The sequence below is a fragment of the Hemicordylus capensis genome, chromosome 17 (assembly GCF_027244095.1).
Source record: "Hemicordylus capensis ecotype Gifberg chromosome 17, rHemCap1.1.pri, whole genome shotgun sequence".
Taxonomy (NCBI): Eukaryota; Metazoa; Chordata; class Lepidosauria; order Squamata; family Cordylidae; genus Hemicordylus; species Hemicordylus capensis.
In genome coordinates this window covers 9548246-9562079 of record NC_069673.1, presented here as the reverse complement: position 1 = coordinate 9562079, position 13834 = coordinate 9548246, and the positions used below count along the sequence as shown (strand labels likewise).

The 13834-nt window shown below is 46.5% G+C and overlaps 1 protein-coding gene across 1 annotated transcript in view; it reads left to right on the top strand.

Annotated features, from left to right (window-relative positions):
- Positions 1-1154: 1154 nt before the first annotated feature.
- URM1 (ubiquitin related modifier 1) overlaps positions 1155-13834 on the top strand; it is a 29420-nt gene continuing 16740 nt past the window's right edge. The window contains exons 1-2 of the mRNA XM_053282609.1: positions 1155-1250; positions 8430-8500. Coding sequence (XP_053138584.1) covers positions 1216-1250; positions 8430-8500 — 106 coding nt within the window. The 5' untranslated portion in view covers positions 1155-1215. The remainder of the gene's footprint in view (positions 1251-8429; positions 8501-13834) is intronic.

Genomic DNA, 13834 nt, shown 5'->3' with positions numbered 1-13834 from the left:
TGACCCCTGGTTCTAGTGTTATGTGAGCGGGAGAAGAATTTCCCTCTATCCACTTTCTCCAGACCATGCATGATTTTATAGACCTCTATCATGTCTCCCCGCAGTCGTCTTTTTTCTAAACTAAAAAGCCCCAGGTGTTGTAGTCTTGCCTCATAAGAAAGGTGCTCTAGGTCCCTGATCATCTTGGTTGCCCTCTTCTGCACCTTTTCCAGTTCTACAATGTCCTTTTTAAGATGTGGTGACCTGAATTGTACGCAGTACTCCAAGTGTGGTCGCACCATAGTTTTGTATAAGGGCATTATAATATTAGCCGTTTCATTTTCAATCCCCTTCCTAATGATCCCTAGCATGGAATTGGCCTTTTTCACAGCTGCCGCACATTGAGTCGACACTTTCAACACGCCGTCCACCACGACCCCAAGATCCCTCTCCCGGTCAGTCACCGACAGCTCAGATCCCATCAGCGTATACTTGAAGTTGGGGTTCTTCGTCCCAATGTGCATCACTTTACACTTGCTAACACTGAACCACATTTGCCATTTTGTCGCCCACTCCCCCAGTTTGGAGAGATCCTTTTGGAGCTGCTCACAATCCGTTTTGGATTCCACTACCCGGAAGAGTTTGGTATCATCTGCAAATTTGGCCACCTCGCTGCTTACCCCTGCTTCTAGATCACTGATGAATAAATTAAAAAGCACCGGTCCCAGTACAGATCCCTGGGGGACCCCACTTCTGACTTCCCCCTCCATTGTGAAGAAAACTCTCCATTTATACCTACCCTTTGTTTCCTGTCTTTCAACCAGTTAGCAATCCACACATGTACTTGTCCCCTTATCCCATAACTGCTAAGTTTCCTCAGGAATCTTTGATGGGGAACTTTGTCAAAAGCTTTTTGGAAGCCCAGGTAGACTATGTCAACTGGATCACGTTGATCCACACACTTGTTGACACTCTCAAAGGACTCCAAAAGGTGGGTCAGGCAAGCTTTACCTTTGCGGAAGCCATGCTGGCTCACTCCCACTCCCAGGAGGGTGTGTTGTTCTAAATGCTCGTGAGTCATTGAGTAGTGAGTCCCTCTAGTCAACTCGACTCTATGGCAGCGCGCGCGAGGCCGTTTCCAAGGCGGTGACGCCTCGGTTGCTGGGCAACGGCACGGAACTCGGATGCGAAGGAGGGGGCGCTTCCGGTGCGGGCAGCGCCGTTCCCTTAGCCAAGATGGCGGCGCCCGTGTCGGTGCAATTGGAGTTCGGGTAAGAGGGGCGCCGCGTTGGTGTGTGGATGTGTCTGGGGGGCGAGGAGGTCGCTCCAGAACTTCTGGGCTGGGGCTCTCTCTGCCTCCCCCACCCCAATAATCCCCAGTCTCCTTTGGCTGAGTTTGGACAGTTATTTGTTTATTCGTTTCTAGGAGCCTTTTGTTTCTCTCCTGTTTCTTTTCCCCTCAGAAAGGCTCTATAGATAAGTGAAACTGTTAAAAATGACACTGTAATATGCAATTGTGTGGATGCAAATGATGACTTAATTAACAGATCATAAATAAGCTGAGAAGCAGCACAAGTTGAGTATCTTGATTCTTGGGGGTCAGAGGGGAAAGGTTGGGAGTTTATTGGGGTCCAGGGAATGGGAGCACAATAATTTGGGGAGCAGCCTCTTGGGAGGGTTGGTGGGATTATATTATATTATATTATATTATATTATATTATATTATATTATATTATATTATATATTATTTAATTCAGTTTCTATACTGCCCTGCCAAAATTGGCAGGATCCCTGTCCCGAAAGGGGACAATCTAAAAAGAGACATAAGACAGACACTGGAGGTACTGTGCTGGGGGTGGAGAGGGCCAGTTACTCTCCCCCTGCTCAATAAAAGAGAATCACCCTGTTAAAAGGTGCCTCTTTGCCAAGTTAGCAGGGGAGTATAGCTTGTACTAAGGCAGAGCTGCTCAACTTCGGCCTTCCTGCAGATGTTGGCCTACAGCACCCATAATTCCTGGCTATTGGTTGGGGATTATGGGAATTTTAGTCCCAAAACAGCTGAGGGGCCTAAGTTGAGCAGGTCTGTAAGGGGAGGCAAAGATAGGATAGGTGTGTTCTTTGGTGGTACACTTAAAGCTTCTTGTGGGGAGAAATGGAAGGCAAGAGATAGGGAAGATGACTAGTTCAGGTGCTGAAACAGTCTTCTGGAGGTATTCTTTGAGGTGTACATTTTAGCAAGATGTGGAGAGATAGAAATTCAAGATGGTTTTCAGGTGAGGTTTCTTCCAGGCACTCCTTTTGAAAACACTCATGGGCTATTCACACACTATATGATGCAAGTGCTATTTAATCATGCACATATCTGTGTGACGGATTGTAATGTGTTCATTTTCAAAGGACTGGACCCCTTGGAAATGTAGAGCCCAGATCTCGCAAACTGCTGTATGTGGACTAAGCATCATGTGTAAATAACTATGTATGCACAAACAATAATGCGAGCAGGGTACACAGGTTGGAGTCGTGTTGAATGTAATGCTTGAATGAAACTTTCAAAGGGAAGGATTCAGTTGGCTGTTGGAAAATAGGAATATGTCATCAGTGTCTATGGCATGGGGCAAACTGCATGACTTGAATGTTGGGAAGTGATGTGTATAGGTGGCCTGATCCGGCTTTTACCTGCTGATGAGTAGTACTATGTGGTAGAATAGGCAAGGAGTGAGTAAGAGGAATACTGAAATAAAGATGTGTTTGGTGTATGTGTTTAGTGTGGGGACTCTGGAGTACAGGAAGACGTTTAGGACATATTACATGAGATAATGATATAGCATTCTGTATGCTGAAAGTGGGGTGACTATCCCTTGAATTATGTTTTGTTTTTAATGTCGGGATGGATTACAATAAAACAACCAACCACAATGCTGGAATGTTTGGTCTAACTTTAAATTACAACTCTAAACAAGTGCAGAGTAGTTTGTTTTCACTGCTTGGCAAACAGAACCTCTCCCTACATCCCTGGTTTAGCATTTAGGGGTTTATAGGCAGGGGATTTGAGTGCCAGGCAGAAAATGTCTAGCCTTTTTCCTTTTAGATATTGTTAGTGTGAATGCTGAAGGCTGCATAGCTTGTTTGCTTCCTTTATCATGCTGCTGGTCTGTTATCCAACAGCACAAAGTGGTGGACCTCTGATGGACCTGGAAGGCAGGGAGACCATGTCTGGAAAATGAGACCATGTGACCTTTCTCTACAAAGTGTGGAAAAAGCAGAAGACTTATAGGTGGGGAAAAGTTGGATATCATTGGTCCACTGCTGGGTATTTCCTTGTTCTCTGCAACAGAAATCAAAACCCGCCTGACTTGCAGGATGTGGTTTGACACTCAGTTTTAAGAGGCTGTTGTCAGCTGCAGTGGGGAAGCAGCTTGCCTAGGAAGCAAGAGGCTGTGAGTTCGAATCCCCGCCAGTGTGCTTCCCAGACTATGCCTAGTAAATATATATTTGTAGTCACCTCTATCGGGCAGCAGCAATATAGGAAGGTGCCGGAGGCAGATGTTCACTTCAGTGACAACAGCAAAGGCATCATCTCATACTGCGCAGGAGGAAGGCAATGGCAAACCACTCCTGCATTCTACCAAGGAAACCACATGGCTTTGTGGTCGCCAGGAGTTGATACCGACTCGATAGCACAATCTTTCCTTTTTTTTTCCTTTTTCTGCACTGACTACCCTGTAAAATATTCACCATTTGAAAAATGGAGGAGGGAGGGGGGGAGAGAGAGAGAGCGTGGGGCGATGATCATGTTCATGAGAGTGGCAGTTGGTTATACAGTGAGAGAGATGACTTCTGAGTATCCCTGAGTGATGCACTCATTCCAGTTGCTGTGCTTTTTCTGGAATAGAATTAGGATGCTATATGTATTCACACTTCCAGCTTGTGTGAATACATATACAAAAGCAAGAGAATCCTGTAAGCATCACTGATCCTGAGTAAAAGGTGGATCAATCCTTTTTTCTTCTTCTTCTTCAAGTATCCCTGGTCCACCAAAGCTTATGCTGCAATACATGTGTTGGTTTTTAAGGTGCCCTAGGAGTCCCTGTGAGTACAAAAAGGACAGAATTTGTCCTTTTCAGATTTAAATAAAGCACCAAATACCAGTACTAGTCACTGACTGGCTTTGCTGCTCTTTCCCTTTTTGGCTGAGGAGAATCCATTCAGTTGGTCATTTCTCCTTAAGCCCACTATGGTGTAGTGGACCTGGGTATGGGAAATGCATGTATGTATCCCTGACCAGCTGTGAAGTTCACTGGCTGGCCTTGAAAGAATCATTCTCTATATCTTTCAACTTCAAGCTTCTTGTGGTAATATGTGCAAAACTTTCAACACTCTATAAATTGTGAGTATTGTTGCTAACACTCTAACCACTATGCCACTCTGCCTCTCGGAACCACTCTGCTTGAAACCTTTTGTCCTTTGCAGAGCCAGCTGTGGTTGAGCAAGCTATGTATATCTTTGGAAGCACTCTTGAATGAAGGTTAAGCAGAGCTTGACAGAGCCCAGGCACCAGTGAGCCATGGCGCCTGAAACAACTGTGGTGTTTAGACTAGGATATTCAGAGAGCTAGTAAATAAATTTTTTATTTGTCCCAAGAGCCCTGTTTCTGTTCTCAGGAAGTTTATACCCTTGAAAAGGGGGTATAAAGAGAAGCCCATGTATCCCCACCACCACCAACACATCTGTCACTAAGTCTGGTGATTTCGCCAAATATCCATTGTCTGGCACCTAAATCTTTGGGCTGGCTTCTAGATCCAAGGCAAATTGGCCAAGGCTTGGATTACTCTTAATTTTGACCATTTTTGATACAGCTGATGGTGCATGTGTGTTATATATGTTGAAGTAAAGTTGTGCCGTCAACTCCTGGCGCCCACAGAGCCATGTGGTTTTCTCTGGTAGAATACAGGAGGGGTTTATCATTGCCTCTTCCCGCGCAGTATGAGATGATGCCTTTCAGCATCTTCCTATATCGCTGCTACCTGATATAGGAGTTTCCCGTAGTCTGGGAAACATACCAGCAGGGATTCGAACTGGCAACCTCTTGCTCTCTAGGCAAGTTAGTTCCCTGCTGCACCATACCTTTATTGAAAATAGTTCATTAAAAGAGCCAGTGGATCATGGTGGGAGTATAAATTAAACAAATACGTTCAGACTTTGGCTCTTATTTCTGCATAGTAAATGCCCTATTGCAGTCTCTGTCTCCCAAGTTAGTGAGGTGAGCTGGTCTTGTGGTAGCAAGCATGACTTATCCCCTTAGCTAAGCAGGGTCTGCTCTGGTTGCATATGAAAGGGAGACTTGATGTGTGAGCACTGCAAGATATTCCCCTCGGGATGGAGCCGCTCTGGGAAGAGCATCTATGCTCCAAGTTCCCTCCCTGGCAGCATCTCCAAGATAGGGCTGAGAGATTCCTGCCTGCATCCTTGGAGAAGCCGCTGCCAGTCTGTGAAGACAATACTGAACTAGATAGACCAATGGTCTGACTCAGTATATGGCAGCTTCCTATGTTCCTAAGTTACTCTCAGTTTTGTCCATGGAAACAGTATTAATGAAGTAATCTTCAAACTGTTTGGATGGGACGCGTTCTCCAGAAACCCTGGAGGATCTCTCCGACTGAAAGAGCTTCCTCCCTTGATGCATTTAGCACAACCTTTGAGAGAACTGCCTCGCCTAGGGTCAGCTCTGAAAGGCTTCTGACTTTCCCGCAAAGCGGAGAGTGTGTGGTCCTTTTCCTCCCCCCCCCCCCGCCCATCTCTTTCTTGGAAGTGCCTAAATGAGGGTTCTATGTGTATCCATTGCAGCTGAGTTTCCCCAGCTCACATCTCACAGAAGGACCTTATCTCTCCTCGCTGGATCTGTGGTAACAAAGTGCCAGCCTGTTCTCACTTCGGGCGGGCAGAGAGAGAGAGAGAGGCCTCTTTCCCATAATCCCCGGGCTTGTTCTCCTGCATGAATCTCCAGATTTGTCTCACATTTAATAATTGCTACTTCAGTTGTCAGAGAGCAGTTTTTCTGTGGAGCTGTACAGTGCCAGCAGAAGCCGTCACTGGGAGGATCTCGGCATCGAAGGCCTAGTATTGCAGTCGGCGCGACAAAGGTGGCGTTGTGCTTTTTCGCTGTACAGCCAAAGATTTTCTCTCACGTAGCTCGATTTAAAGGGACTGGCTCTTGTGTTAATATTTCCCCTCTTCATATTTTGTGGGTTCTATGGTGAGCCTCTCAGATGAGACCATTGTCACGTGAATATTGATGCTAAAAGGCAGGGGACCAAGGAACTCATGGCTGGGACCAGTGTGTGGCATCTCACCCTCTTAGCTGCATGCGTAGATTGGGGCTGCACAACTTAGCTGGGTTTGGACTACAACTCACATCATCCCTGGCCACAGTGGCTAATAGTGATGATGGGCGTTGTAGTAACCTCTGTAAGAGGACCAAAGTTGTGCAACTGTGGCTCAGATGATGCCTGCTCTCTGTGGGCCTCAGCTATGTGTCTTGACTACTGCAGAACACTGTATGTGAGACTGCCCTTGAAGGTGTCTGGGAAATCTCAAATATTGCTGCCAAATTGCTGACCAGGACCTGCTGAACAGAGCACATCTTGGCAGTTCTTAAAGAGCCATGCCAGCTGCCAGTCTGTCTCCAAGTACAATTCGAAATGCTGGTTAAAGCCCAAAGTGGTGTGGTTAAAGCTGGTTAAAGCCCAATCAATCAATCAATCAATCAAATAAATATTGTTGTTGTTGTTGTTGTTGTTGTTGTTGTTGTTGTTGTTATCATTTATTTGATTTCTATACTGCCCTTCCAAAAATGGCTCAGGGCAGTTTACACAGAGAAATGACGAATAAATAAGATGGATCCCTGTCCCCAAAGGGCTCACAATCTAAAAAGAAACATAAGATAGACACCAGCAACAGTCACTGGAGGTACTGCTAGGGGTGGATAGGGCCAGTTACTCTCCCCCTGCTAAATAAAAGAGAATCGCCAGATTAAAAGGTGCCTCTTTGCCAAGTTAGCAGGGGTATATGCATATGCATAATCATATTAAGTACATAGCCCAAATTATGAAATTACATGCCCGTATTTACCTGAATTGAAGACGACTCTGAATTTAAGATGACCTCCTGATTTCCTATATCAACGAACTTTGGAGGGGGAAATTCGGCTCAGGTAAATACAGTATACCCTATTAGTAGCCAAGATGGGTTGGCAAATTCTCATAGTAGCCATGCAGAATCTAGCTACATTATGAATTACTATAGGGGCTTGATCAGACCAAAAATTTTAAAGACATACCTCATGGGCATCAGCCAGCCTCCTACCAAAAAGTGGATGTAACCACTTGAGCTGTACAACCCAATAGAAACTAGAGTGTAACAATACATGATCTGAATTTTCAACTACTTTTTACATAAGAACATAAGCTTTGGATGATCTGTCTTCAACTTGGCCTTTAAGGTTTCTCAGTGGTGCATTCATTGATATCGTAATCAAATCCATCCACCTTGCTGCTGGTCGTCCTCTTCTTCTCTTTCCTTCCACTTTCCCCAGCATTATGGACTTCTCAAGGGACCTAGGTCTTCTTCGCATAATATGTCCGAAGTATGATAGTTTGAGCCTGGTCAATTTGTGCCTCGAGTGGAAATTCTGGATTGATTTGTTCTAGGATCCATTGGTCTGTTTTCCTGGCTGTCCATGGTCTCCTCAAAAGTCTTCTCCAGCACCAAAGATCAAAAGCGTCGATACTTTATCTTGGACTTCAACTCGCATAATCCGCAATCACAGTGTCTGAGAGCCAGGCATTATGGGAGTTGTAGGCCAACATCTGCAGGAGAGCTGAGGTTGAGCAGCCCTGGTCTACACAGATTGGCAGCAGCTTCTCCAAGGTTGCAGGCAAGAGTCTCAGCCTTTTCTTGGAGATGCTGCCAAGGATTGAACCTGGGGCCTTCTGCATGCAAGCAGGCTGGTGCTCTTCCCAGAGTGGCCTCATCCCCTGAGGGGAGTACCTTACAGTGCTCACATGTAGTCTCCCATTCATATGCAACCAGGGTTGGCTCTGCCCCAGTTTATGGTCTTGTGAACGGCTGATGTGTAGATGAGGTTTGGTATTATCATGGAAGGGGGTTGATTTTGGTATGCGTGCATGCAATTTCAAATGGAAGCTCATCTGTGGGCTCTATAATGAGGGCCAGTGTTGGATTAGGACCAGGAAGCCGGGAGTCCAAATCTCCGTTCAGCCATGCAACTCACTGAGTGGCTCTGTCCGTCCTCTCTTGGGCCAACCTACCTTACAAGGTCGTTGTGAGCTTAAACATAACCCTGTACACCCCTCTGAGCTCCTTGGCAGAAGAGCAGGATAGAAACGTCAAGACAATAGAGATGAAATCATGGCTTTTTGTCTGCCTTTCAGAGGAGGAGCAGAGCTGCTGTTTGATGGGATAAGAAAGCATCAAGTGGTTTTACCCAGCCAGCGTGAACCATGTGAGTATTTGAGGGTGATGCTTCTCTTCCTCCTCTTCCCCCCCGCCTAACAGGACTGTTGGTCCACCTTGATGCAAAATGAGGTGCGTATCTTTTTCTGGAGGTATCACGGGCACAAACTAGGCACATCGGAAGCTTCCTCACACAGAGTAAGACTCTTGCTCTATCTAGTTGAGAGTTGTCTACACCAGGCCTGCTCAACTTCGGTCCTCCTGCAGATGTTGGCCGACAATTCCCATAATCCCTGGCTGTTGGCCACTGTGGCTGGGGATTATGGGAGCTGTAGTCCAAAAACACCTGGGAGGCCTAAGTTGAGCAGGCCTGGTCTAGACAGACTGGCAGCAGTTTCTCCAAGTCTCTCTCAGCCCTATCTTGGAGAAGCCAGGGAGGGAACTTGGAACCTTCTGCTCTTCCCAGAGTGGCTCATCCTTGGAGGGGAATATCTTCCAGGGCTCACACTTCTAGTCTCCCATTCATATGCAGCCAGGGTGGACCCTGCTTAGCAAAGGGGACGATTCATGCTTGCTCCCACAAGACCAGCTCTCCTCTCCAAATTCTGTATAGACCCAGATACCTTCTCATGCCAGTTGATACACACTTCTGACTTGGCCTGAAACGTGATATTTTTGTTCTATGAAGTGGGGCCTACCACAGGAAGTGCTGAGTGACTTCATACCCTTACCACTTGGACTGGAGGTAGACAACTTCCTTTAGAAGAGGTCTTTGGGTTGATAGCAGCAATGAGCAGTAAACAAAACCTCCATGTGTAAAGGCACTATATCTCTAAATCAGGGGTTCCCAGCCTGTGATAAGAACATAAGAACAGCCCTGCTAGATCAGGCCCAAGCAGGCCCATCTAGTCCAGCATCCTGTTTCGCACTGTGGCCCACCAGATACCACTGCAACTGGTACTCAGAGGTGTACTGCCTTTGAGGCTGGAGGTGGCCCACAGCCCTCCGACTAGTAGCCGTTGATAGACCTCTCCTCCATGAAGTCATCCAAACCCCTCTTAAAGCCATCCAGGTTGCTGGCGGTCACCACATCTTGTGGCAGAGAATTCCACAAGTGGATGATGCGTTGTGTGAAAAAGGACAATTTATTGTGGCTGGGAATGATGGGAGTTGTAGTTCAGTGACATCTGGTTGGGAATGCCTGCTTGAGATGTCAGTAACTGAGAAGAAAGGCTCGCCTTCATCCCAGAGGCATCTCTGTGTCTCCTGTTAAAAACACAGGCTGGATCCAGACTATAATTCGAATTGGAAGGTTAAGACCACAAACCATGTTTTAGCCTTCCAGAGACGAATGGTCTTGTGCTACAACAACGACTACAACAAATATTTATATACTGCTTTTCAACAAAAGTTCTCAGAGTGAAATAGAAATAATAAATAAATAAGACAAATGAATGCAGTTTATTTTGGTCTATGACGAGTCATCACAACAAACAAGAATGATAATACAGTAAAATTAACCAAACAAAATACAATCCATATCATTATTGTCGGTAACATCTCATTGGATACATTAATCCACACTAGTCTAACCCATATGACTATCGGCCATTGCATCCAATAAATAAGATGGCTCCCTGTCCCCAAAGGGCTCACAATCTAAAAAAGAAACATGACACCCCAGCAACAGCCACTGGAGGGATGCTGTGCTAGGGATGGATAGGGCCAGTTGCTCTCCCCCTGCTAAATAGAAGAGAATCGCCACTTTTAAAAGCATCTCTTTGCTCAGTTCGCAGAGTTTTTAGGCGTGTCCTTTTAGAGTCTCATCAGAAACTTCAAGGCAAGATGTCCTAAGTTGTGCCTGGACGACAAAAAGGAATATGTTGGCTGGGCTGCTGGAATAACGCAATAGAGTGCCGGCTACTTACTTCCATCAGGGCAAGTGAGATAGTGGGCCAAAGTCACTTGGCTTCTGGCCTTAACATGTTTCCAGTTACAGTGTATTTATTATGCAGGCTTGTTTCACTTGTATGTATGTTGGCTTGTGTAGCTTTTATGAAAAGGGGGTTGTTGAGTTTTATGGGAGGAGATGAGGTAAAAATGAATTACTGCCAAAGAACTTAGGAAGCTGCCTTATACCGAGTCAGACCCTTGGTCCATCTAGCTAAGGACTGCCTACACTGACTGGCAGCAGCTCTCCAAGGTTTCAGGCAGGAGTCTCTCCCAGCCCTGTCTGGAGATGCTGCCAGGATGGAACGTGGGACCTTCTGTATCAAAGCAGATGCCTTTGCACTAAGCCATGGTCCCATCCCCTAAGGGGAATTTCTTATAGCCCTTGCATGTAACTCGTCCAAATGCAAACTAGGGCAGACCCTGCTTAGCAAAGGGGGCAATTCACACTCACACAGACTAGAGAAGCTGAGAGTTGGTTTGCCTTGGCCACATTGAGGCTCAGCTCTCTAGGAGTGGGCTCTGCCAAGCTCACGCTCTCGGGGCAAACATTCTTGGGCCCCTGGATGTCGATGGACTATAACTCCGATCATCCCTCGCACTGTGGATGATGGTCACTGTAGTCTAGCACCACCTGAAGACCCAAGTTTGAGAACCCCTGACTCACATCCAAACTCCCCTTTAATGTTAAGTCAGTCCCGTTCAGAGATGGACTTACAAGTGGAAGTGTCTCTTTCCCCACAAAGAGTAGCGCAAAAGTGGATCCAGACCATGGAGGTCGGGTTTGACACTTGCTCTTGAATGGTTCCCCCACTTAAAATGACCCACAAATGGCTGTTTGCTACAAATTACAACTGTAGTGGGGGCATTTTCGGCGGGGGACCGATGCACCGAGAAAGTGCCGACCCCCTTCTCTGTGCCCCCCCATCCCAATCTGCAGTGTGCACCCCTCCTTTCCGTAGCCGCCTTTTTTGCACAAACAGAGCCCCTTCTGGTTTTTAAGCCCGTCCTTTAATGATGGGCTTAACATAACATAGAGCCCTTAATTCCTCCCCTCCATCAGCTCTGCTCGATAGAAGCCCTCCCGTTAACCTCGGGGACGGGTTACAACGGGAGAGGCGTCGACCCACTTTCTGACCCTCCGAGGAGGCAATTAGAAGAGGGGCACATAAAAGGAAATCCTCAATTAGGGAAGAGGAAGGATGGATTTATCTGGGAGCAAGCAGTGTGAATTTCACCACGACTCGGGCCGAATCGAGTCGTGACACGAGTCGAGTCGTGAAACGTGACATTGTGCGACCCCAGCGCCCAGCAACGCAGAAGAACTTGCTGCTGCCTTCTCCAGCCATACAGTGCAGTATTTGTCTGCTGTCAGTAGACCTTCACTCTCCCTCCTATGTAGGTGGGGGCAGGGGGGGAATAAACAGATAATCCAGCCACCCAGGCATAGTTTTTTAACCCTTTCAGTGTGGAGGTCTCGGGAGGGAGGCTGCTTCTGGTGACTCAGCAGCGTCTTCCTTCGTATGAATATTACAAATATTTATATACTGCTTTTCAACAAAAGTTCCCAAAGCGGTTTACATAGAAATAAATGAAATGGCTCCCTGTCCCCAAAGGGCTCACCATCTAAATAAGAAACATGCGATCAACCCCAGCAACAGCCACTGGAGGGATGCTGTGCTGGGGGCGGATAGGGCCAGTTGCTCTCCGCATGCTCAGTGAAGAGCATCACCACTTTTAAAAGGTTCATCTGGGATAGGGTCACGTTGCTCTACCCTATCCAGTTCTTGTATCCAGAAATTTTCCGAGGTGGGAGGAACTGCCCTCCGACCAAGCTCCACTTCCTCCCTCTCCGGACTTGCTTTTCCGCTTGCACATGATCATAAAATCCCAGCCCGCAGAGTTCCTGAACTTGGGTAGGGTGTTTGTCTAACCTATTAATCACTGTGTGAATCAGCCCAGTATGCTTTTCCCTCTCTTCCTCTCTGGCCAGATGGTGTATGGTCTTCAGAATAGGCAGGGGACAAGGGGTGTGGTTGATACACTAGATTTGGGAGGGATGTTGGTTTAAACAGATTGCTTGCACTTTTATCCCACCCCTCTTCCAAGGAGCTTATGGGAACATACATGCTTTCTATTCACCTCATTTCATCCTCACAACAACCCTGTGAGGTAGGATTTGACAAATCCCGGGCGCCAGGGAGACATGGCACTTAGAAATTTCACCGTGGCACATAGACAAGGATATTCAGAGGTAGCGTTATTAAAGAAAATCTTTTTTTTTGTTTCAGGCAGCCCTGTTCTAAGGATGTTACTCATACAGGGGTCAAAGAGAAGCCCATTTAAATCTTCTAAAAATTGGGGTTCACTTCTGGATCAAGTTGCTCAGTATCATTCAATTCTCCAGTTCAAACCCTAACATTACCAAGTGGTTTGGTGACTCATTTCATGCAAAATGACAATTCCCTGCACTATAACTTTTGCAACGATGATCCCTTAACTTATAATTGTTGTTTTAATTTTAAGCGACGCAAGTTTTGGGCAGTATAGAAATAGGTTAAACAAATAATGAATAAATGATTTTTAAAGCTCTTTATTTTTGAACATAGGACGCTGCCTTATACTGAGTCAGACCACTGGTCCATGTAGCTCAGTATTATCAACACTGACTGGCAGCGTCTCTCCAAGGTTTCAGGCAGGAGTCTTTCCCAGCGCTACTTGGAAATGCTGCCAGGGACTGAACCTGAGACCTTCTCCATGCAAACAGATGCTCTGACACTTAGCTATGGCCTCATCTCTGTTTAAAGGGATTTGTGAATGGAAAACCTGCAACAGGATAAAGCATTAGTCAAAAGACCTTTGCAAGATGCGAAGCCATTTATTTATGAACCGCTTCCCCCTCTTTCTGCTCCTGGGTTTGCTTCAGTTTCAAGGCAGTCAAGAGGTCTGAAGTTTGGGTCCAGTTCCAGTTCACTGACAGGATCTGGATTTGGATTCGGTTCGGATTCAGTCACTGTCTGAGATGGATCGTCCTGGCCCCCGGCACCCCCAGCTCTCTGAAGTAGGCAGCCTATGGGCAGTTGTCAGAAAAGAGGGTGACCGCAGGATTTGCACGAGTGGTGTAGTGGCTAGAGTGCTGGACTAGGACCGGGGAGACCCGAGTTCAAATCCCCCTTCAGCCATGAAACTAGCTGGGTGACTCTGGGCCAGTCACTTCTCTCTCAGCCTAACCTACTTCACAGGGTTGTTGTGAGGAGAAACTCAAGTATGTAGTACACCGCTCTGGGCTCCTTGGAGGAAGAGCGGGATATAAATGTAAAATAATAATAATCATCATCATCTATAGAGACAGGCCAAGCTGCAGAATGGGGAAGAAGGATCAGAGGGTGTGGGTGGGGAATAGAGGTGCCATATCCTGGCTTTCCGAATCTGG